The following is a 25296-nucleotide window of genomic DNA, read 5'->3' on the forward strand; positions in this document are numbered from 1 at the left end:
ACCTTCACCATAAACTTTGTAGACATTCAACAGCATATATTCACCGGTTTCTCGCCTTCAGCATGTAAAAAACGAATAACAGAACGTTGTTCAGCTAATGTGGACGTTCCAAGCGGACTCGCCATCTTGAAATGTATTTTTAGGCTATAAACAAAAGAATGTTGATACATCAGCTGATTAGGACTCATCCCACTGATGCCAACTGAAAGCCATAAAAGTACCAAACTTGCCCAACTAACTTTTTTTCCCCAGACCAATTTGTTCCTTTAATTATTGAATGACCTTCGTATATGTTATAGGATCTCCATTGTTTACACTGTGTATAAATGATCTAGTAAAAGTCGTCAGGAACTCATTACATAATATATGTTATAGGACCTTCATGTTTATAATATGTAGAAATGATCTAGTAGAAAGCGTCTTCTGAGGCTCCCTCGCCAATGATACCGTTTATGAAGAGGTAACAACACAAGAAGGCTGCAGCGAATTGTAGGAAGACCGGCAGAGCATTGATGATTGGTGCAGGGACTGCATTAGATCCAGAATGTAAAAAAATGTAACGTATTGACATAAATAGGAAAACAAATCTAGTAGTGTATGTATAATACAATGACAGAACCGAGGCTCACGTTCTGCAATATTTCTCAAAAGATTTTACAAAAACTATTCGGTAAAAAATTTCATTTTTGCGTTGCTAGTAGTCTTATATGTCAGCTCCATGATGACGTGCCCATAATTTTGATAATGATCATAGTTATTGTGATATTTGCATTTAAGTAAGACACTGCGCGAAATTCGAAAACGTTTACAATGGAAAACAGGAGTCACTATGATGCTGTATTTGGCGCATACTGCATAACATGTTGCTGCTTATGAAATTTAGCTGACATGCAGAATTTTTCTTTAAATTTCAGTGGAGGTCTCTGCCTGTCACCACCCCCAAGAAAACTGATCGAATGTAGTGCACTAATTTGCGATCACATTTTCCAGCTATAAATCTAGAATGAAATATCCATTCATAAATGATATGAGAAATCGAAACGAGATTGTGGCAAATGATAGCACGCAAAGAGGAGAGCGGTTTTCCGTATGGTTATTATGTGAAACTTCATTATCTAGCGTGCTAGTCCACTAAATATGTACTTTTTCCATGAAATGATGTAATTTTTTTAGGGCAATCTATATCTGGTGAAACACGAAATGTTATATATTTTGGAACGACATAACTGAAGACATTACACGCTTATTTTTGTACAAAGGATGGTTTTCTTTATAAGCTACTGACCCTACATGTCCTCAGTCCCTCACTTAATAAACCACTGTCTCAGAATTATCTCGCAGACGCGTCTACACAACATATTAGTGAGCAAAATTCGCCACTCATGAAACTTTTCTGAAAGTTACAAATGGTTTGTTGCATTTTCAACGGAACTTTTTTCAGCTACAAACCAAAGCAGATAACTTTGTATGCTCATCATCCAAGTGTGAAGATGGAGAGGCTCCACTTAGTACAAGTAATAATAGATGAAAGTCTAAGTTGGACTGAGCACGTAACTGTATTGTGCTAGAAGAGCATCTCTCGGTGCCCTACAAATACAAAACGCTCTTCCTACTTGATCTGAAAAAGAAAATTGTACAAACGCTTATACTCCCAGTTATTGGCCGGCCGGAGTGGCCGAGCTGTTCTAGGCGCTACAGTCTAGAACCGCGCGACCGCTACGGTCGGGCATGGATGTGTGTGATGTCCTTACGTTAGTTAGGATTAAGTAGTTCTAAGTTCTAGGGGACTGATGACCTCAGAAGTTAAATCCCTTAGTGCTCAGAGCCATTTGAACCATTTGAACCAATTATTGATTACAGCGATGTTATCCTGCAAGATCTTTCTCAGCACTGTGGCTGGAACTGGTTACGAATGTCTTTGTTCGTTATGTCTGTGATGTTCGACTCTTTAGTCACGTATCAATATCATATGCACAAGTATCGTCGCTGTGTACAGACAAGCGCAGAGCTTTCCATGACCTCTATCTTCTCTACTGTCTTATCAACGAACGCTGTCCCCCATATTCCTCCTCGACCTTAACGCTCTTGTTTGAACAATACGGCAGAAACACCAGTTCCCGTCAGAGCAAAATCCTTTCTGATACGCTCCTTTGTTCAGCTACCTTCTTGAAGTCCTTCTCAGTAGCAGAAAACCGACTCTGGAATGACACCCGCATAATATCAGACAAGTAAATAACACCTCTTGCTTCAAAAGACAGGTAATGGCATTTCTACTAAAGTAACAATAATTATTACTGTTGTCCCTGTGCGCACTGGTTACCGTTGTACATCTCTCTTTCCAACTAGATCTTCCTCAGCAGCAGTATTCTTAGCTGGTGTAATCTCCTTCAATTTCCTTTTCCCAGAACTCACTATACCAGAAAACATCTGTTTTGTAGACTTATAAATTCTTCTCATATCTGCCTCCATAGCTATTGTTATTAATGCCACTATTACTGCCATTATTATTATTAGTACTATTACTGGCTGCAGCTGCACTAGTGCATGTAATTCCACTATTAACTTTCACAGTTCATAGCCCGTACAATTTACGCATAGCAATACATCTAAGCACTTAAATCACTTTAGTACTAGTTGCCATATTACATTTGTTATTTCTTGAGTAACTATGATGTAATATATACTGTAGGGTAAGTGTGCCAAAGAGCTCGCAGTACCAAAGAGAGCGCAACTTGTGTTCCTGACAATTTTCTAAACTCAGCAGCTCGCCACTGACGTAGTTGTGTTCAGTGTGGTGTCAGAAAACCTCGTATGAGTCGTGTGGAGAAATCCTGTGTTGTGAAGCAAGTAAGAATCACTTTTAAGCTTTCTTGATGTAGTTCTCGTACTCTTTGCGTAAGTTATACACATAATATACGAGCAACAGTCCGTAATTCATGAGTGCATTTTGAGATACTGGCTTGCCTCCACATATTTTCAAAACGTGACGTGTGCTGCCACCTCTTGACTTCGCTTGGAATCATTGTTTCTGTACGAAAGAGCGCGCCATATGATCGCCCGAAAGGGTGCATGCGTTCTCTTTAGCTCAGAGCTGCAAAATTTGTACATTAAGTACCAAAATCGGCCAAGAAATTCATCTAAACTGAAGAACAGCTGAATGACGCCAGACAACGAATTTAAAATGGACAAAACAAACAATGGTTGCCACTGCTCTTGGTATGAAGGAGTCTGCGTCAAGGAAAAGACTGGTAGCTGTGAGTAGAGAACAAAGATTTTGACGTTTTCAGAGGACTGGAAGCAGTGCATTAAGCGTAGGAGCTGGTGGCATGAACAGTGCTCTTTATTTGGGGGTGACACTGCGTTCATTTATAACATATGCTAAATGCCTACTACACTCCTGGAAATGGAAAAAAGAACACATTGACACCGGTGTGTCAGACCCACCATACTTGCTCCGGACACTGCGAGAGGGCTGTACAACCAATGATCACACGCACGGCACAGCGGACACACCAGGAACCGCGGTGTTGGCCGTCGAATGGCGCTACCTGCGCAGCATTTGTGCACCGCCGCCGTCAGTGTCAGCCAGTTTGCCGTGGCATACGGAGCTCCATCGCAGTCTTTAACACTGGTAGCATGCCGCGACAGCGTGGACGTGAATTGTATGTGCAGTGGACGGACTTTGAGCGAGGGCGTATAGTGGGCATGCGGGAGGCCGGGTGGACGTACCGCCGAATTGCTCAACACGTGGGGCGTGAGGTCTCCACAGTACATCGATGTTGTCGCCAGTGGTCGGCGGAAGGTGCACGTGCCCGTCGACCTGGGACCGGACCGCAGCGACGCACGGATGCACGCCAAGACCGTAGGATCCTACGCAGTGCCGTAGGGGACCGCACCGCCACTTCCCAGCAAATTAGGGACACTGTTGCTCCTGGGGTATCGGCGAGGACCATTCGCAACCGTCTCCATGAAGCTGGGCTACGGTCCCGCACACCGTTAGGCCGTCTTCCGCTCACGCCCCAACATCGTGCAGCCCGCCTCCAGTGGTGTCGCGACAGGCGTGAATGGAGGGACGAATGGAGACGTGTCGTCTTCAGCGATGAGAGTCGCTTCTGTCTTGGTGCCAATGATGGTCGTATGCGTGTTTGGCGCCGTGCAGGTGAGCGCCACAATCAGGACTGCATACGACCGAGGCACACAGGTCCAACACCCGGCATCATGGTGTGGGGAGCGATCTCCTACACTGGCCGTACACCACTGGTGATCGTCGAGGGGACACTGAATAGTGCACGGTACATCCAAACCGTCATCGAACCCATCGTTCTACCATTCCTAGACCGGCAAGGGAACTTGCTGTTCCAACAGGACAATGCACGTCCGCATGTATCCCGTGCCACCCAACGTGCTCTAGAAGGTGTAAGTCAACTACCCTGGCCAGCAAGATCTCCGGATCTGTCCCCCATTGAGCATGTTTGGGACTGGATGAAGCGTCGTCTCACGCGGTCTGCACGTCCAGCACGAACGCTGGTCCAACTGAGGCGCCAGGTGGAAATGGCATGGCAAGCCGTTCCACAGGACTACATCCAGCATCTCTACGATCGTCTCCATGGGAGAATAGCAGCCTGCATTGCTGCGAAAGGTGGATATACACTGTACTAGAGCCGACATTGTGCATGCTCCAGGAGTGTATTTGGGTATGTGTTGCGTACTCTTCAGCACAGATGAACGGAAGAGTACGCATTTCTCGTTTTTTGTATTTTTGAAAAATTCAATAATAGTATTACCTCTCTGCTGCTGTAGTTTCCCGAACATGTAAATTTTTTGTTAATAAACGTAAACCTAAAATGATTTTGTTTTCCTATTGACAATAACCCAGCTATTTAAGGTCATTCCTTAACCGCACACTCTTAGGTATGGTTCCCCTGTATGTGAAGCCCTGATCCGATGTAAGAGAGGATCTGACCTCCCTAATCGTATCAGGTTAAGTAAAACAATAAATAATAAATACCAACCATTCGTGAACACGTGGTCCATGGAAGCAAACAGGTCCGCGGCACCGATGGCATCGAACACGCTCGCGTTGCCACCTACTGGCCGACCCAACATACTTGATTGAAATTCTGGTGTCTGCTGATGTAACCCCTCTTGTGTAGGCCGCACGCTCACCACAGGTATAAGAGGAGTTGCAGAGCCGCCAGGCGAGCGGCTCTTACAGGGAGTTGTTGTTGTTGTTGTTGTCGTCTTCAGTCCTGAGACTGGTTTGATGCAGCTCTCCATGCTACTCTATCCTGTGCAAGCTTCTTCATCTCCCAGTACCTACTGCAACCTACATCCTTCTGAATCTGCTTAGTGTATTCATCTCTTGGTCTCCCTCAACGATTTTTACCCTCCACGCTGCCCTCCAGTGCTAAATTTGTGATCCCTTGATGCCTCAAAACGTGTCCTACCAACCGATCCCTTCTTCTAGTCAACTTGTGCCTCAAACTTCTCTTCTCCCCAATCCTATTCAATACCTCCTCATTAGTTACGTGATCTACCCACCTTATCTTCAGCATTCTTCTGTAGCACCACATTTCGAAAGCTTCTATTCTCTTCTTGTCCAAACTAGTTATCGTCCACGTTTCACTTCCATATATGGCTACACTCCATACAAATACTTTCAGAAACGACTTCCTGACACTTAAATCTATACTCGATGTTAATAAATTTCTCTTCTTCAGAAACGCTTTCCTTGCCATTGCCAGTCTACATTTTATATCCTCTCTACTTCGACCATCATCAGTTATTTTACTCCCTAAATAGCAAAACTCCTCTAGTACTTTAAGTGTCTCATTTCCTAATCTAATTCCCTCAGCATCACCCGATTTAATTTGACTACATTCCATTATCCTCGTTTTGCTTTTGTTGATGTTCATCTTATATCATCCTTTCAAGACACTGTCCATTCCGTTCAACTGCTCTTCCAAGTCCTTTGCTGTCTCTGACAGAATTACAATGTCATCGGCGAAGCTCAAAGTTTTTACTTCTTCTCCATGAATTTTAATACCTACTCCGAATTTTTCTTTTCTTTCCTTTACTGCTTGCTCGATATACAGATTGAATAACATCGGGGAGAGGCTACAACCCTGTCTCACTCCTTTCCCAACCACTGCTTCCCTTTCATGCCCCTCGACTCTTATAACTGCCATCTGGTTTCTGTACAAATTGTAAATAGCCTTTCGCTCCCTGTATTTTACCCTTCCCACCTTCAGAATTTGAAAGAGAGTATTCCAGTTAACATTGCCAAAAGCTTTCTCTAATTCTACAAATGCTAGAAACGTAGGTTTGCCTTTTCTTAATCTTTCTTCTAAGATAAGTCGTAAGGTTAGTATTGCCCCACGTGTTCCAACATTTCTACGGAATCCAAACTGATCTTCCCCGAGGTCCGCTTCTACCAGTTTTTTCATTCGTCTGTAAAGAATTCGCGTTACTATTTTGCAGCTGTGACTTATTAAACTGATAGTTCGGTAATTTTCACATCTGTCAACACCTGCTTTCTTTGGGATTGGAATTATTATATTCTTCTTGAAGTCTGAGGGTATTTCGCCTGTCTCATACATCTTGCTCACCAGATGGTAGAGTTTTGTCATGACTGGCTCTCCCAAGGCCATCAGTAGTTCTAATGGAATGTTGTCTACTCCCGGGGCCTTGTTTCGACTCAGGTCTTTCAGTGCTCTGTCAAACTCTTCACGCAGTATCGTATCCCCCATTTCATCTTCATCTACATCCTCTTCCATTTCCATAATATTGTCCACAAGTATATCGCCCTTGTATAAACCCTCTATATACTCCTTCCACCTTTCTGCCTTCCCTTCTTTGCTTAGAACTGGGTTGCCATCTGAACTCTTGATATTCATACAAGTGGTTCTCTTCTCTCCAAAGGTCTCTTTAATTTTCCTGTGGGCAGTATCTATCTTACCCCTAAAGAGACAAGCCTCTACATCCTTACATTTGTCCTCTAGCCATCCCTGCTTAGCCATTTTGCACTTCCTGTCGATCTCATTTTTGAGACGTTTGTATTCCTTTTTGCCTGCTTCATTTATTGCATTTTTATATTTTCTCCTTTCATCAATTAAATTCAATATTTCTTCAGTTACCCAAGGATTTCTACTAGCCTTCGTCTTTTTACCTACTTGATCGTTTGCTGCCTTCACTGCTTCATCCCTCAGAGCTACCCATTCTTCTTCTACTGTATTTCTTTCCCCCATTCCTGTCGTCCCCCCAATCCATATTCACCTACTATGTTTCCTTCTCTCCCTTTTCCTACTGACGAATTCCAGTCACCCATGCCTATTAAATTTTCGTCTCCCTTCAGTACCTGAATAATTTCTTTTATCTCGTCATACATTTCATCTATTTCTTTATCATCTGCAGAGCTAGTTGGCGTATAAACTTGTACTACTGTAGTAGGCATGGGCTTTGTGTCTATCTTGGCCACAATAATGCTTTCACTATGCTGTTTGTAGTAGCTAACCCGCACTCCTATTTTTTTATTCATTATTAAACCTACTCCTGCATTACCCCTATTTGATTTTGTATTTATAACCCTGTATTCACCTGACCAAAAGTATTGTTCCTCCTGCCACCGAACTTCACTAATTCCCACTATATCTAACTTTAACCTATCCATTTCCCTTTTTAAATTTTCTAACCTACCTGCTCGATTAAGTGATCTGACATTCCACGCTCCGATCCGTAGAACGCCAGTTTTCTTTCTCCTGATAACGACGTCCTCTTGAGTAGTCCGCCGGGAGATCCGAATGGGGGACTATTTTACCTCCGGAATATTTTACCCAAGAGGACGCCATCATCATTTAATCATACAGTAAAGCTGCATGTCCTCGGGAAATATTACGGCTGTAGTTTCCCCTTGCTTTCAGCCGTTCGCAGTACCAGCACAGCAAGGCCGTTTTGGTTAATGTTACAAGGCCAGATCAGTCAATCATCCAGACTGTTGCCCCTGCAACTACTGAAAAGGCTGCTGCCCCTCTTCAGGAACCACATGTTTGTCTGGCCTCTCAACAGATACCCCTTTGTTGTGGTTGCACCTACGGTACGGCCATCTGTATCGCTGAGGCACGCAAGCCTCCCCACCAACGGCAAGGTCCATGGTTCATGGGGGAAGTAGGACGTCAAATGGGGCCGTCTTGGAGCAGGAGAGGCACCGCAGGACATTTTAATCTCCACTTTCTATGCTTTTACAAATAAATTCATTAAACTTTGTCAGCACGACTAGGAAGGATTGAGGATTCACACTCATATCAGTGGAAATTAAAAAACATAACAAAAGAAATTTTTTTACATGTGAAATTTCATCATTTTATCATTGGCTGCATTTGTTGCTATACGTACCCTTTTGTTCATAAGTAAGAGAGATTCTTCGATGAATTTTGCACAGCATACAAACAATACTTACAGGTGTTTGTTACATTTGAAATTTCATGTTTAGGAAAAACTCGAATTTTACAGTTAATGATTTAAATTTTTACGACAGCTTTTAATAGATTTGGAAAATTATAGAGTTTGTATGCTGTGCAGAATTCATCGAAGAATCTCTCTTATTTATGAAGGAAAGAGTACTTATAGCAACAAATGCAGCCAGTAGTAAGTGATAAAATGATGAGATTTCGCATTTAAAAAAAAATGTTTTGTTATGTTTTTGAATTTCCACTGCTTTGAGTGTGAATCCTAAATCCTTCCAGGGATGAATAGTGGACGACAGATACCGTTCTCCAGACACTATGGGATGGTTTGTGAAGTATAGACATAGATGTTTATATGAGTTCTGTTAAACTGATATATATATATATATATATATATATATATATATATATATATTCGTTCGTAGCGTTATTTAAGGATGTGTGGTCGGACTCTGTGGCCGAGCGGTTCTAGGTGCTTCAATCCGCACCCGCGCTAGTGCTACGGTCGCAGGTTCGAATCCTACCTCAAGCGTGGATGTGTGTAAAGTCCTTATGTTAGTCAGATTTAAGTAGTTCTAAGTATAGGGGACTGATGACCTCAGATGTTAAGTCCCATAGTGCTTACAGCCATTTGAACAATTTGAGGGATGTGTGTGTTGAGAGCTAGACGGCAGTTAAATGGCGAGTTTGTTTCGTCACAGATATGCTAGAGTCGCTAACGTTGTGCTTTTCTTTGTCACAGTTACTGCGTGCAGCGGCTACTGTGAATGCGGTATAGTCGCTGGAAACTGCCTATCCCAGGGAATGGAGACCAGGGGCCATGAGGTAAGCTTAATATGGCGGTCTGAGGCGAATAATTATTATGTAGGTATAACCTGTAGGGAAAGAAGGACAGTAAACAATATTTACAAAAACCAAGAGAGTCACAACAAGAATGGCTCACGAAGAACTAAATGTTCGCATTGGAAATTACTGTTCAATCTGTACATAGAAGTAGCAATTATAAGAGTTCGGGAGTGGGGTTTCAATTCAAGGTGAAAATATATCATATTTTAGGATCACAGGTAGTATAACTATCCCCAGTGGAAGTGAGGAAGCATCGCAGGACCTGTTGAATGGAATGAAAGTTCTAATCAGCACAGTAGATGGATTGAGAGTAAACAGACGAAAGCTATGCGAAGTAGCAGAAATGTCGCTAGCGATAGTCTTAACGCCAGGGCCACGAAGCAGACGAAGTACAGGAATCTTGCAACCTTCGAAGCAACATAACATGTCACGGGTGAATCGAGGAGGACACAGAAAGCAGACTAGCGTAGGCAAAGGGGGTACTCGTGGCCAAAAAATTTACCGTTATCAAATATCGGTGTTAAACTGAGCGATAAATTTCGGAGAATGTGTTAGGGTTCCGACCAGGACGGTCAACAGTAGATCACATCTTCAGTCTCCGGCAGCTCATTGAGAAACTGCGTGAATATGGTAAAGATTTACATATTTCATTAGTTGATTTTAAGAAGGCCTATGATTGTATACATCGCAAGAGCCTGCTCAGCTGTTCTGTTTAAGGGAGTTTGGCATGGCAGAGAAACTCATCAATCTGATAAAGATCTGTCTTAGCGAAACACGTGAAAGGTGAAGATGGGAAATCGTGTAACTTAGGAATTTGAAATTACGACAGGACTCAGGCAAGGAGATGGGGTGTCCCCCATCCTGTTCAACTTTGCTCTCGAGAAGATCGTACTCGAAACCTTTCAAGAGAATGGAGGGATTTAAATCGAAGGAAAGAGACTGGCCTATTTAGCCTATGCAGGCGACATCTGTTTACTCTCTAGGTCTGAAGAGAAGTTGGAGCAAATGGCCAGAGCAGTAAAGGAGGCTGTCAGCAAAATTTGGGTAAACGTAAACGAAGCCAAGACAGAATACAGCGTTATGACGCGTGGTCAAAGTCAGACTGCTGGTCATCTACAATCACTGCAGGTTGGAGACCAGTCCTACAAGAGAGTGCATGAATTCAAATACCTAGGGCCACTTTTCACTGAGAACTCGTCATGTGAAGCAGAGAACAATGCCAGAATAAAAGCAGGAAACCGATCTTACCACAGTCTAGCACAACTGCTTCGGTACAGATACCTCTCCAGACAGTTCAAGATTTGACTGTACAAAACCCTGATGCAGACCGTTGTTCTGTATGGCTGTGAGACATGGAGTATCCGGAAACAGTACTTCCATAAGCTCCTCGTTTTTGAGAGAGAAGTGCTTCGGAAAATTCTCGGTCCGGTTCTGGATGCAGACACAGGGGAATAGAGGATCAGACACAACCAAGAGCTTGAAGCCATATACCAGCAGCCCAACATATCAGAAATTGTGAAAGCCAAAAGAATGCAGTCGGTCGGCCATGTGGCCCGGATGGAAGATCACAGACGGCATCGAAAGCTCCTGGATTTCATACCTACAGGAAAGAGACCCCCCAGGGAGAGACCCCCAGGGAAACCCAAGAAGCATTGGAGGGACGGCCTCCATGAAGATTTAAGCCAAGCATCAATAGAACTGGACGGATGGGGGAGGGGGGGGGGTAGCAGCAATGGACTGAATATAATAGAAACTTGTAGCAGGGTGCAGTCCACTGGGCCTGATCACGTAGAAGAAGAAGAAGAAGAAGAAGGAGAAGAAGAAGAAGTGAGAAAATCGAAAAAAGGAGAATTGAAGCGTTAGAGATATGGTGCTATAGATGCATGCTGTAAGTCAGGTGGACTGGTAACATAAGAAATGAAGTGCTCAGCAGAATTTCCCACAAGAGATACAAGTGGAAGAAGGGACAGGATGACAGGACATGTGTTAAGGCATCAGGGAATGACTTCCATGGCACTAGAGGAAACTGCAGAATGTAAAAATTTGTACAGGAAAGCAGAGATTGGAATACATACAAAAAATAATTCAGGATATTGGGTGCAGACGCTGCTCAGAGATGAAGGGATTCGCACAGGAGAGGGACTCGCCGCCCACCACGTAAGACTCTCCAGGAGGCTGCAGGCAGAACACGTTCCGCGGCCTCAGTACCTGTCGATTTCCAGCCTCTTTGAGATCCATTTCGAGAAGACAGATTCCGTTGGATCGCATCTCATAATGAGCTGAGCTCATCCACCTGTATTCCGTAGTTGTGTTCATAAAAAGCGCTTCACCATCAGCAAATTCACGTATCCACAATTCCCTTGTTTATACAGTATTCGCCATTAAAATTGCTACACCACGAAGATGACGTGCTACAGACGCGAAATTTAACCGACACGAAGAAGATGCTGTGATATGCAAATGATTAGCTTTTCAGAACATTCACACATGATTGGCGCCGGTGCTGACATCAGGCAAGTTTCCAACCGATTTCTCATACACAAACAGCACTTGACCGGCGTTGCCTCATGAAACGTTGTTGTGATCCCTCGTGTAAGGAGGAGAAATGCGTACCATCGCGTTTCCGACTTTGATAAAGGCCGGATTGTAGCCTATCCCGATTGCGGTTTATCGTATAGCGACATTGCTGCACGCGTTGGTCGAGATCCAATGACTGTTAACAGAATATTGAATCGGTGGGTTCAGGAGGGTAATACGGAACGCCTTGCTGGTTCGCAACGGCCTCTTATCACTAGCAGTCGAGATGACAGGCATCTTATCCGCATGGCTGTAACGGATCGATTCCTGAGTCAACAGATGGGGACGTTTGCAAGACAACAACAACCATCTGCACGAATAGTTCGACGACGTTTGCAACAGCATGGACTATCATCTCGGAGGCCATGGCTGCAGTTATCCTTGACGCTGCATCACAGACAGGAGCACCTGCGATGGTGTACTCAACAACGAACCTGGGTGCACGAATGGCAAAACGTCATTTTTTCGGATGAATCCAGGTTCTGTTTACAGCATCATGATGGTCGTATCCGTGTTTGGTGACATCGCGGTGAATACACATTGGAAGCGCGTATTCGTCATCGCCATACTGGCGTATCACCCGGCGTGATGGTATGGGGTGCCATTGGTTACACGTCTCGGTCACCTCTTGTTCGCATTGACGGCAATTTGAACAGTAGACGCTACATTTCAGATGTGTTACGACCCGTGGCTCTACCGTTCATTCGATCCCTGCGAAACCCTACATTTGAGCAGGATGATGCACGACCGCATGTTGCAGGTCCTGTACGGGCCTTTCTGGATACAGAAAATGTTCGACTGCTGCCCTGGCCAGCACATTCTCCAGATCTCTCACCAATTGAAACCGTCTGGTCAATGGTGGCCGAGCAACTGCCTCGTCACAATACGCCAGTCACTACTTTTGATGAACTGTGGTATCGTGTTGAAGCTGCATGGGCAGCTGTACCTGTACACGCCATCCAAGCTCTGTTTGACTCATTGACCAGGCGTATCAAGGCCGTTATTACGGCCAGAGGAGGTTGTTCTGGGTACTGATTACTCAGGATCTGTGCACCCAAATTGTGTGAAAATGTAATCACATGTCAGTTCTAGTATAATATATTTGTCCAATAAATACCCGTTTATCATCTGCATTTCTTCTTGGTATAGCAATTTTAATGGCCAGTAGTGTAACACTTCAACTATTTTATTGGAGAAACGGGAAGATCCCCGTAACCACTGCTGTGAAGTTCTTACTCTCAATAATCCTCCGCTATCATAACTGTGATCACGACCTGTTGTTAAATCGCCGTCGATTTCGTCTATTACTTGACCTATTATCACTGACATCTTACTCCATCCACCAACTAACGATTTCATCAATCCTAAGTCTGATTTCATCAGAGACTTAGGCTCGTTAAACCTCACACGTTCCTGCACACACTTTTTGTACTACACTGGAAAAAGAAGAAGAAGAAACAGCTTCGTAGTTCACGAGGAGCGCTTTTGGAGACCCCAACACGTGTCAGTAACACGTGCCAACAATAAACAAAGAAGGTAATAATGCAACTTACAACAAAACAATGTAGGCTAGGTGATTAAAAGAGGATAGGGAGGGTATACACGGTGATTCACGAAGATATGCAAATATCTTAATATGTTATTCTGCAAGTAAAACTGAAGAAAAAAATTCATGTGAATGTAGATCCAAAAATGTTTAGTTGCGGAGTTAGGGCTAGTAAGATTTTGTCTGCAATTTTAGCAAGTTCGCTAGTATGCAGCCATCACAAAACTGTACGAGGTTAAAGTAAAGCACAATTTCCGTTTATTTTGTTGTTATTGGTCTCGTGAATCAGTGATGCGCAACTTCCAGCAGTGATTTAGCATAAATGTGTCGTGTGGTATAATCAACACACTCTTTATTGGACCATTCATTTTCCCAGGACGTCTAACTGGCGAGACGTACTTACAATTCCTTCAAGAATAAATGCCCATTTGCTCGAAGATGTTCCACTTGCTACGCGATTGCAAATGTATTCTCAACATGATGGCGTGCATCTGCATTTCACCAACGCCGTTTCTATCGCACACATTGAAGTGAACATCTTCCCCAGAGGTGGTTTGGTCGTGGTGCTACGCGTCTGTGGCCACCCAGATCACCCGATTTAACACCAATGGATTTTTGTGTGTGGGGATGGATGGAAGATATATTTCATAAGGACAAAGTCAATAAAGTTGAAGCACTACTTGGCGCGCATTATGAATGCGACAGACGAAGTTAAGAACAACCCTGAAACTGAAACAAGCAACAAAATCTGTTCATACAAGTGCAGCTAAATGCATTGAACTCGGTGGAGACATTTTTTAAGATTTATTGTGAGTGTATTGTGAAATCGTGTCTTCACTCTATAACTTCCTTAACACTGAGCTTTGTTTTTTCCGGTCTAACGTGAATTCACGTATGCTATAGTATTATTAAAAGTAGATTATCTGACACTTCCATACAGTTTCAGTTAACGTTATTACCATCATTTTTATAAAATTAATTTCTCTACAACTTCTGTTGAAAACTTCGTTCAATTGTCTTGAATTTAAAAAGCAAATTGGGTCAAGTAGTTAATAAATTAAAAATTTTACGAAATTACATCTTTGCTTCTCTGGATGTTCTGGGAAACTACTGAAGGTACACGTCTGGGACATGTTTTATTAGATTCGCCAGACCAACAACAACAAAATAAATGGAAATAGTGCTTTAAGCTTGTACAGTTTTGCGATGGCTTCATATTAGTGAAGTTGCTAAATTCCAGGCAAAATCTTTTATTAGCCGTAACTCCATAACTAAGCATTTGGGGACCTGTGTTTATATGAACTTTTTTCTTTAGTTTTATTTATATAATAACATATTAAAATATTTGCGAATCTTCGTGAATCATCCTGTATAAGCATTCCACCGGGACTGACCCCAGAGAGTGAGTACGAAAATTTTCACGAGGTCTGAGACACTACACCTCGTGAGTTAAGGGATACTGAGAAAGCTGATAAATACAGTGAAGAAGATTGATATGGACAGGGATCGATAATCCAGTCAGTTTTGTGTAGTGCAAAAAAGTAACTAATATGTTACATCAGAAGCAACTTGTATGACTACAAGGGGAAATGTTAAACGAAATCATCTTTTTTTTTTACAAAAGGAACAGAGAACTCAATAAAACTATATTACGAGCATCCCCCCCTCCCCCTGCTGTCTTGGAGCACTATAAATTACATGAATCCTGTGGACGTGAGATCTCTGAAACATGGAAGGAGGTCAAGAATGCAAATTTTCTGGAAATGAATTGTAATGAAATGATTTCACTTTATGTATAGTTATACTGAAATTCCAGAGTGCTAACATAATTACATCATACGCCACAGGCATCCGAAATCAAGAGAGAGGGGGGAATAAGGGACAAGATTCCCCATTCCTTCAGTGTGAGGGTATAGATTATCTAGTCGTTACAAAATTCTCATGTTTTTCTAGCATCGATTCCCTGTAGATATAGCATTGCGAGCACGATAGAAACACTAGAGATTAAGCAGTCTCTGTTTCTCATCAGTCTAGGATCTGTTCCCTGTACGACAGTTAGAGGAAATATAGAAGAAGCGTCTTTCGTCACAGGTTCATTTAGTAAGCTCGAAAGCGTCACGGATATGCCCAACCAACACTGATGGAACGCGCTAGATCTATGACGTCGAGTGTCACGGTGTAGTTTACTGTTACAATTCTGAGAACGTGGCCTGAAAGTAGACGAGAGTCACCCAACTTATCGCTCACTCCCATGTACAATGATGTTCAAAATCAAAGCAACAAACGTAAATTTTGCAAGGCTGTGTTTATTACGCCACAAAACATTATAAACAGGTGATAGTAAAGTAGAAACAATGTAAACAATACAGAAAGTAAACAACTGTAATATGCGTAACGGTAGACAAAAATGTTTTTCGTTTTTTACTACTTAGTGGACTGCGCACACATTCCTACAGCTGGTTAATGTGCTCAGTGTGGCGTGTGACCACCTCTGGCAGCAATACGAGTACAGGTCTGACAACGACGGGACGTGCTGCGAATGATGTCGGCAGTCTCACAGTGAGGCCGTAGCGCCCATTACTCCCGCAGAGCTGCTCGGTGCCTGCTGATGTGATGCTACGTGTCTCCCTAGTGCTCCCCAGACATGCTCTATGGGGTGTAAATCGGGGGAGCGAGCAGGCCGTGCCATGTGTGCAATATATTCCGTTTCCAAGGAAACATCAACCGCTCTTGCTTTGTGAGGTCGATCGTTATCGTCCATCAATACGAAGTCTGGGCCCGCACCACATCACAACAACCCCACAAGGGGTCCAAAGATCTCGTCACGACACCTGACAGCAGTTATACCTTGCCAATTGACCCATACAATTTTGTGAGGAGGTGTTCGCGTGATCAACGAAGTCAGTACCCACGGCATTTGGGATCCTCCTCGATATCGGTCTCTTTCCACAACGTTTGGGTTCCGGAAAACTGTCCCATGTTCCATCCAGGTGCGAATGTGTCGAGAATCACTCTCCAGACCACATCGGGCTCATCTGTGAAAAGAACATTAGCCAATTGTTCGACCTTCCAATGGCATGTTGACGACTACAATCTAGACGATCCCTTCTGCGAAGACGCATCAGAGGTACATGTAGACCTTCAACAATAGAAGCCACTCTGCTGTAGCCTTCTGTACACCTTTTGTTTCGATGCAATACGTCCAGTGGATGCTGCAACGTGAGATTCCAGGTGCCATGCAGCACTATTGTGTCCTTACATCCAAATAACTTTCCTCTCTTTCTGATATCACTCGCGATCAGCCCTGCCCTGGTCTCTTAGGTGCCGTTTCGGTCTCTGTAAATTGTTGCCACATCCGAGAAATAACAGAACAATTCACATTAAGCCATCGGGATAGATCAGTTTGTGGCTGTCCTGCTTCCATTCTTCTTATGGCCCACCACTGCACTGAGTCCGGTGGGCATCATCTTTTTACCACAGTACACTGCCAGCGACTGTGCATGCAGAGACTGTGGATGTGAGACTACCCGCCAAACTCTACCCCTTTTGATAGGTGCCATGACGCCATCACACATGTGCTAGTCCGTTGACTGAAATGCCATTTTTCGTGCAGAACACGATTGTACAGACATCCGTTGACAATTTGTATGATTATATGCTGAATTAGATACAAGACGGGGAAAAAGCAATTCGTTGCTTTAATTTTGGACACCAGTGAATATTTTAAGGGAAAGCCCATGAAGGTAAAATCACAGAGATACCGAGTTCATACGGTGGTGTATCAACAATCATTCTTGCCAACAGGAAAATGGAATGTGATAGTGATACACAAAGTACCCTCCACCACACACCATAAAGTGGCTTGCGGACGTGGAAGTATTTGCGCCAGTTCTTGGTAAACATATTCCTATTTCACAAACAACTAGTGTAAACCACGAACAATCTTCACAAGGATTTAAAGTCACTTAGTCTTGTACAAAAAGGTGTGCATTATTCAGGAACACACATTTTCAATAACTTGCCAGCAGCCATAAAAAGCTTAACAACCAATGAAATTCAGTTTAAGAGAAGCCTAAAGGATTTATTGGTGGCCAACTCCTTCTACTCCATTGATGAATTTCTGAGGAAAACCAACTGATTTGTATATAAGTACAACATAACTTCTGCACAATTTCAGTGCAGTAATGTGTTCACTGAAAATTTGTGTGTTTGTGTGTGTGTGTGTGTGTGTAAGTATAATCTAACTTCTGCACCATTTCAGTGCAGTAATGTGTTCATTGTAAATAAGTATTACAGTAGTTGTATTACATGTTTCTTACCTTATAAATAAATATAAAACTTTTTTATTTTAAATTCAGTGCAATAGTATTTGTAAAATGACTCTTAGTGTTCATTAAAAAATGACGATCATTCCACTTGGGACCTGTGGAATGGTACATTAGCTTATTTGTTTTAGTTTAAATACTTGTCATGTATTGTTGTTTTTCTGACATGTTCCACATCCTGGAGGACCTCCTCACTACGGATCAATTGGAATGAAAGTAAATCTAATCTAATCTAATCTAGTACAGTAGCACCAAAAATTACAGCTACAAAGACTTCAAGGGTTTAATATTATTACACAAAGGCATTGTTTACAAGGGCCCACATGCGTTCAACAACTGACTCGAAGGCATTAAATGTCTTGTGGATAATGTGATGAAGGGTAAGACTGAATTACAGACAGTTCTATTTGACAACTTCATCTATTCCAGTGATAATTCCCCTCATTCTCAACTTAATATTTTCTTTTTTAATTATTATTAGCACTGTAGTCCAATAACAGCTCACAATGTTAAGCTATTTAATCGTGTTGTACTAAAATAAAAATCATCACTGATTTCACTGGACCTCTCGCAGACTCCTATCTGCAATGTTCTATTTAATTGTGAAATAAGCAGCTTTATTTTTCTTCACTATAGTTACAGTATGTTTCTATTTTCTGTTTCTATTCATGCTACAACCATGAAAAGCCTCATCAGATCACCAATTTTTCTAAGCCTCTGTTTCTTTCAGAAATGATGTTGCAGTGTCTCCTCAAGACATGTAGTCTTGTTACTTGGTGACTATTGCAGACAAATATTTAATATGTTTTTCATTAGTATGTTAATAATATTGGAAGTGAGTAGGCCCAAGCTTATAAAGGTGAACAGGATATGTTACGAATAAATTTGTTTGTGTTCTTTCAGACAATATATGGCTGGCTTGGAAAAATCGTTGACAAGATGGACATCTAGATCAGGACAGAGTGAAGAAGTATGATGTTGATAATTTCCATCTACTGTTGTAGTTCAGACGCTAGTAAAAAATAAAAGTGCTGATAATTGGCTAATTGTTTTATTTAGCAACTTATCCCATCAGTCCAAGAAGTTTTGAGGCTGAATTAGTAAAAAATAGATTAACACTAAAATGGTGTTTTTTTTATACTTCAGGTATTCTACATATACTCTTCCCACATGAGTATATAATCTCCCCTTATATATACTATTAATATTTCATTTATGCATTTTTAATGAACAATACTACTTTTGCAACATATGTTATACTATTACTTATCTTGTAAATGGCATCAGCTTAAAGTGGTTGGTGTCCATTAAATATGTTGATTAAAGTATGAGTTGTCCAGATTTTTAGTATATTAAGACTGAAGCATAATGCTGACATTTAGTTTTGACCCTTTTTATTTTTATCTTCACTTATCTCAAGATTTTCACAAACATCGTATATGGCATTACAGTGTAAACACTTTTATCATTTACATGCGCTCTTTCTCACAGTAATCGAACAGATAGTATATGTGCAGTATTTAAACAGTCTAAGAACTCTCAAGAAGTGTCTGCACTGTTTTGAGGAACTGAAGTGCCTCCTTCGGCGCAAATTTCGGGGTAATACTTTGATGCATAAGTTCGTAGCGTTTTTGTTTTGCATATTGGTATTCCGGTCACTGTGGGTTTATTTAGCTATTGTCATTTTGTGTTTGTAGTTCACTGCTGCTATTTAGCTTTACATTTTGTTATCTGGAGACAGTGAATAGGGCTGCAGACGCTAGAAAATGGAGTGCCAATTTCCGACATATTCTGCTGTTTGAATTTAACACAGGAGACTCAGCCAGAAACATTTCCACCATGTTTGGGGACAATGACATTTGACAGAACATTCCAAGCAGGGGCGCCAACTTATAAAAAATATTGAGAGGGGGCCCATACTGGGGGTCTTGCCCCAGGTGGTTCTAAAGTTTTTTTTAAATATTTTAGAGTCATATGATCAACATTACAACCCTGAACACTAGGCCTTCGATAACTCACTCAACACTCCATAGAACTCGATAAGCCTGACACATTTCCTGGCTTTGAAGAAAAAAAAAAAAAGAGAGAAAGAAAAACATAAACATGTTGGTATTTTCGTAAAAAGATAATTTAATTTACAATAATAATCATGCTTAAAGACTCTTACAGAGCAGTGAATATATAACTCTGAAAAGACTGAAATTACATTTAAATAAATCCTAAATGGCAGTTATAAGAGTCGAGGGGCATGAAAGGGAAGCAGTGGTTGGGAAGGGAGTGAGACATGGTTCTAGTCTCTCCCCGATGTTATTCAATCTGTATATTGAGCAAGCAGTGAAGGAAACAAAAGAAAAATTCGGAGTAGGTATTAAAATCCATGGAGAAGAAGTAAAAACTTTGAGGTTCGCCGATGACATTGTAATTCTGTCAGAGACAGCAAAGGACTTGGAAGAACAGTTGAACGGAATGGATAGTGTCTTGAAAGGAGGATATAAGATGAACATCAACAAAAGCAAAACGAGGATAATGGAATGCAGTCGAATTAAGTCAGGTAATGCTGAGGGAATTAGATTAGGAAAGGAGACACTTAATGTAGTAAAGGAGTTTTGCTATTTGGGGAGCAAAATAACTGATGATGGTCGAAGTAGAGAGGATATAAAATGTAGACTGGCAATGGCAAGGAAAGCGTTTCTGAAGAAGAGAAATTTGTTAACATCGAGTATAGATTTAAGTGTCAGGAAGTCGTTTCTGAAAGTATTTGTATGGAGTGTAGCCATGTATGGAAGTGAAACGTGGACGATAACTAGTTTGGACAAGAAGAGAATAGAAGCTTTCGAACTGTGGTGCTACAGAAGAATGCTGAAGATTACATGGGTAGATCACATAACTAATGAGGAAGTATTGAATAGGATTGGGAAGAAGAGAAGTTTGTGGCACAACTCGACCAGAAGAAGGGATCGGTTGGTAGGACATGTTCTGAGGCATCAAGGGATCACCAATTTAGTATTGGAGGGCAGCGTGGAGGGTAAAAATTGTAGACGGAGACCAAGAGATGAATACACTAAGCAGATTCAGAAGGATGTAAGTTGCAGTAGGTACTGGGAGATGAGGAAGTTTGCACAGGATAGGGTAGCATGGAGAGCTGCATCAAACCAGTCTCAGGACTGAAGACTACAACAACAAGAACAAATCCTAAACTATCATTAAAAGAATAAAACATAAAATATTTCTGTTACACAGTAATAGCACTTAGATTAATAAGTGAAACAGCTAATTTAAGTTTACTTTGAATAAGGTTCAGGGTTCATTAAAGAAAATCAGTAACTCAAAGTTAATACTTCAATAAAGTTAATAAAGTTAATACAGTGTGCCTGATACTTTCAGTCAAAAAGTATGTAAATAGCAGGTTTTAATTGGGTCTTACACCCAAAAAATATTTAAGTATTTTAAAATAACTAATACAATACTAAAGTAATGCAGTAGTAAACTAGCACTAACATTCCAACATAAGTTTGTGATTTTACAATGCATTATATAACTAATAATGTTCTCAAATTATTAGAGTGCTCCGCCCCCTCCCCATAAAAAAACTAATTCTTGAGTAGGCTCAGACCCCCTCAGGCCCCATGGAGTCGGCTCCTGTGATGCCAAGAGAATGGTTTCCTCGTTTTAGCAGAATAGTTTTACCATTACTCGCCACATTTAGGAAGACCTCTTTGGTTTGATGAGGATCGTTTAAACGCTTCAGTTCACACTTATTCAAGTCAGGGAAGTCGATTTGATGAACTGTGATCATTCTACCATCGTGTGGCATTTGTGTGCAATGTTAGGAGGTTCATAAATCGGGTGTTTGGGTGGTGCACGCTCTGAGCCAAAATCACAAAAATCAGCAGGTAATCTTATGTGCACCTCTGCTTGCTCGTGATCAACTGGCTCGTGAACAACACCAGCGATTCTTATTGTGTATTGTTACTGATGACAAGAAAAAGTGTCTTTATGCTAACGTAGGGGAAAGAAAGAAGTGCCTGAGGGCACCCATAGCAGCAGTTCCCTGTACAAAGACCTGCATGCAACCACAAAACATAATGTTATGCACCTGGTGGAGCAACGACAGTATGGTGTGCTGCGAATTGATTCGGCAAGGTGTAACCATCACTGCTGGTATGTATTACAAATAATTGAGAGATCTTGCACACGGGATTCAAGGAAGCTAAATTGGGATGAGAAGCTAGAAACTGTTCTGCATATAAGTTCATCTGTTCAGCTATTATTGTGCACAAAGCATCATCCGCAAAACACATGAAAGACCTCATCACATCATATTGTTTTAGATGCACAACTGTGCCACTACTACCACTGAACAAATATTGATTACGAAATGAAGTAGCACGCACAAATGCACTAGGTACTGTCTGCTGCAGTAGTGTCTCATCGTCAGATGTTTCTGAATCGAAGTTACTTTCACTAGGCTCAACACCCGTATCTTGAAAACTTTCAGAACTGTCACTGAAATTTTCATCACTTCCCAAAAGCAGCTACTCTATCTCCGAATCTGGTAAAAGACTTCTTTCACCATTGCAAAAGATCACTCACTGACGCGGCGGTAAACACGACGAAAAAGGCGCGCTTTTGCGGTTGCTTCACTGGACGCATACTATCGACGTCCGCTCGAGTGAACAATGTTATAACTAGCCTAGAACAAGCTGTGTTGCCTGACTAGAGCTACCATCTAGTGGACGAAGCTCAACTTATACCACAGTGTCAACGGCAGGCCGATAACACGTCATTCCACTAACTATTAGCCCATGAACGTAGTGGATATATCCATCGAACCCACTATGAATTAACAGAGCGTGGGCGGATATATCCGTCATACCCACTTAAATGGTTAACCACACTGATTGTTGGGGCAGCATATCATGCCCTAAATTCCTCCTGCCAACAATTATTCATTGTTCATACTCGCTCCCTCTTTGAAAAAGGCTCTAGCTAGATAGGGTGACCAAATTATTTTCAGTGAAAACCGGGACACATTCACCCGGGTCCCAATGGAAACATCATTCCACATGTACCCAGATTTATTAATTTTTAATATTAATGTCTTGTTGATACATTTTGTTAACCCGATTATTATAACTAATAAGAGGATACAAAAGATTGATATAATCTAGATTATCTGCATAATTAATGATATTTGATAAACGTATACAGTAATAAAGAAATGTATTACGATTTTACAAAATTTTACAGCCATTCAACTTTTAATCAATTAATATTAACATGAGCTTAAATATTACTGAGCACTTGTAGATGGAATTGACTGTCCTTGGAGAAAAGTGTATTTTTCACTGCCTCCAGCCTTCTTGATCATGTCTTTGTTCTTTGAGGCACAGTGATAAAACTCGGCACAATCACTTTTGTAGTTGTACAGGATCTGCAGGATTGCTTCAAGAGAGTCCACCTCCATTCTGTTTCTTTCATCAGTCCACTGGATATTCATGAACGAAAATATTCTTTTCACATTGGCATTATTGGCTGGGATTGCAAATAAATACCTTGCAATTATTACCAACTCAGAGTAATGCTGAACACTGGCACAGCTTTTAAAAAAACTCACCCACTTCTCATGACATTCCAATGGTGTTTTTTTTCCATCATTCCACTTGTGAAGAGTTTCTTCAACAAAATTTGTCAGTATACCGAACTGATCAAAGAGAATGGAATCATCGATTTCAACCTCTTTACTCTTCAAATAAGAAACTGTCTCTTCAACACTTTCCCATTTTGGCACTCTCTTCAGTGAGATCCAATCAAACACCGGCGATGAGGGTAAATATGAGGCACTCCAATTGCTGAGATATTCTACACAAGTGTCATAAAACTTGTTCTTGTCTAAAACTCCTTTCCGCTGCATCGGATACTTATGCTCTTTTAAGGACAGATTTAACATTAAAAGAAATGAACTGCTGTTCTCTCCTCTTAGTAACCGTTTCCAGAGTATTCTTCAAAACATCATTTACCTCTATTACACTTTTCGTGCTTCCCTCAATTTCCTTTATCCCATGCTGCAAAGTGCTAAGCTGACTGTGAATGAACCATAAGTAGGCTTCACTTAAAGGGTTACTGAAAAACTGAACCAATATTTTGGGGGCTTTGTCTTCATTTAGGACAAAATCTTTTAACGGTTCAAACAGGCGGATTACTCTTTCAACTGCTGGAAACAGTGATAACCAGCGAGTTTTCGAGTGACACATTACATTCATGTATTCAGTTCCCACATAATCAAATAACTCCTTAAGCCTCTCTGTTCTAACAGTATATATGTAAAACTGTGAGTATACCTTCATGACGATAGTTTCAACATCACAGCTTAAACTATCAGCAGATGTCTGCACGCTATTGTGTAAAACATGTGAAGGGCACCCTATGCCTTCAATGTTTTCATGCAATGTTGCCTTTAATTTGGCAAATACGTTGCATTTGCCTTGTCTTTTTAAAACACCAAAGTTTGTGTTGTCTCCACAAAATACCACACATTTATTTTTCTCAAGATCAAACATTTCGATAGTATTCATACAAAATCTTTAAATTTGGTCAGATGTTTCATCAGGTAGGGAACTCATCTTCAAAAGTTTAGTCTGAATTCCCTGATTAATATCGAAAAACTGAACAAGAAACGGAAATATTTTAGTGGCCTTATGATTGCTGGCAGCAGTGGATATCCCTTAGAAAGAAATTTTTGATGTATTCAAGGCTTTCCTTTACACTCTGGGGAGCAATAACTCCTTTCACTAAGGCTGGCACTTAGTTCTTACTGAACTAAACTTTTTTGCAATGGAAGAATCATCAAACATAATGCTGTTAAGCTTATTAGTACAATCACTAGATCTATAAGTTTGGTGATGTTTTACCGTGTGGTAGGCTAGTGTAAGCTCGGTTGCTCGAAATTGCGTCTCTTCGCTTGACTGATGTTTCACAAAATAATTTCGTAGAGTTTTACTGCAGCTCGGTGCACTGTATCTGTTAATGTGTTTCTTTGACCTGATGAGATCAACTATGTCGGAACGTCCACCATGGCTTATACTAATAAAACAGTTACATACGAAATACTCTGCTTCGTAATCAAAACGACCTTTCTTAATGAAATTCCATTCCTTGGAATATCAGTCACTGAACTTGCAGGCAAGTTTCGGCATTACGTTTCACAGTACTGCAGCATTAATACCACTAATATGAGAAAAAACTATTGCAGTTTGTCTGACAAAACATCAACTACTACACTGTTCTGACAATCAGTGTGTAAGTGGCGCTACAATCGGACGGTTTCATAGCTCTGTTACGATAATACAACTTACTACTTGTTGGCCAAAGTACCGCTCAAAGTTAATTATTGCCTGAGTGTATCAATACTGATACTGTGATTACTGGTATGGGACAATGGAGGTTTTAGTCAAATAAGCTAAAATATATTAATTTCTTGTGTTGTATTTCCTTTAATATAGCGAACTCCCAAAAATTTGAGAAAGTTTCACGAAATGTA

The 25296-nt window shown here is 41.3% G+C and overlaps 1 protein-coding gene across 1 annotated transcript in view; it reads left to right on the forward strand.

Moving 5' to 3' along the window:
• LOC124551288 overlaps window positions 1–18797 on the forward strand; it is an 84919-nt gene extending 66122 nt beyond the window's left edge. The window contains exons 6-7 of the mRNA XM_047126290.1: window positions 9205–9287; window positions 18660–18797. Coding sequence (XP_046982246.1) covers window positions 9205–9287; window positions 18660–18707 — 131 coding nt within the window. The 3' untranslated portion in view covers window positions 18708–18797. The remainder of the gene's footprint in view (window positions 1–9204; window positions 9288–18659) is intronic.
• Window positions 18798–25296: the final 6499 nt, after the last annotated feature.

The sequence above is a fragment of the Schistocerca americana genome, chromosome 9, assembly GCF_021461395.2.
Source record: "Schistocerca americana isolate TAMUIC-IGC-003095 chromosome 9, iqSchAmer2.1, whole genome shotgun sequence".
In the NCBI taxonomy this organism is placed as follows: Eukaryota; Metazoa; Arthropoda; class Insecta; order Orthoptera; family Acrididae; genus Schistocerca; species Schistocerca americana.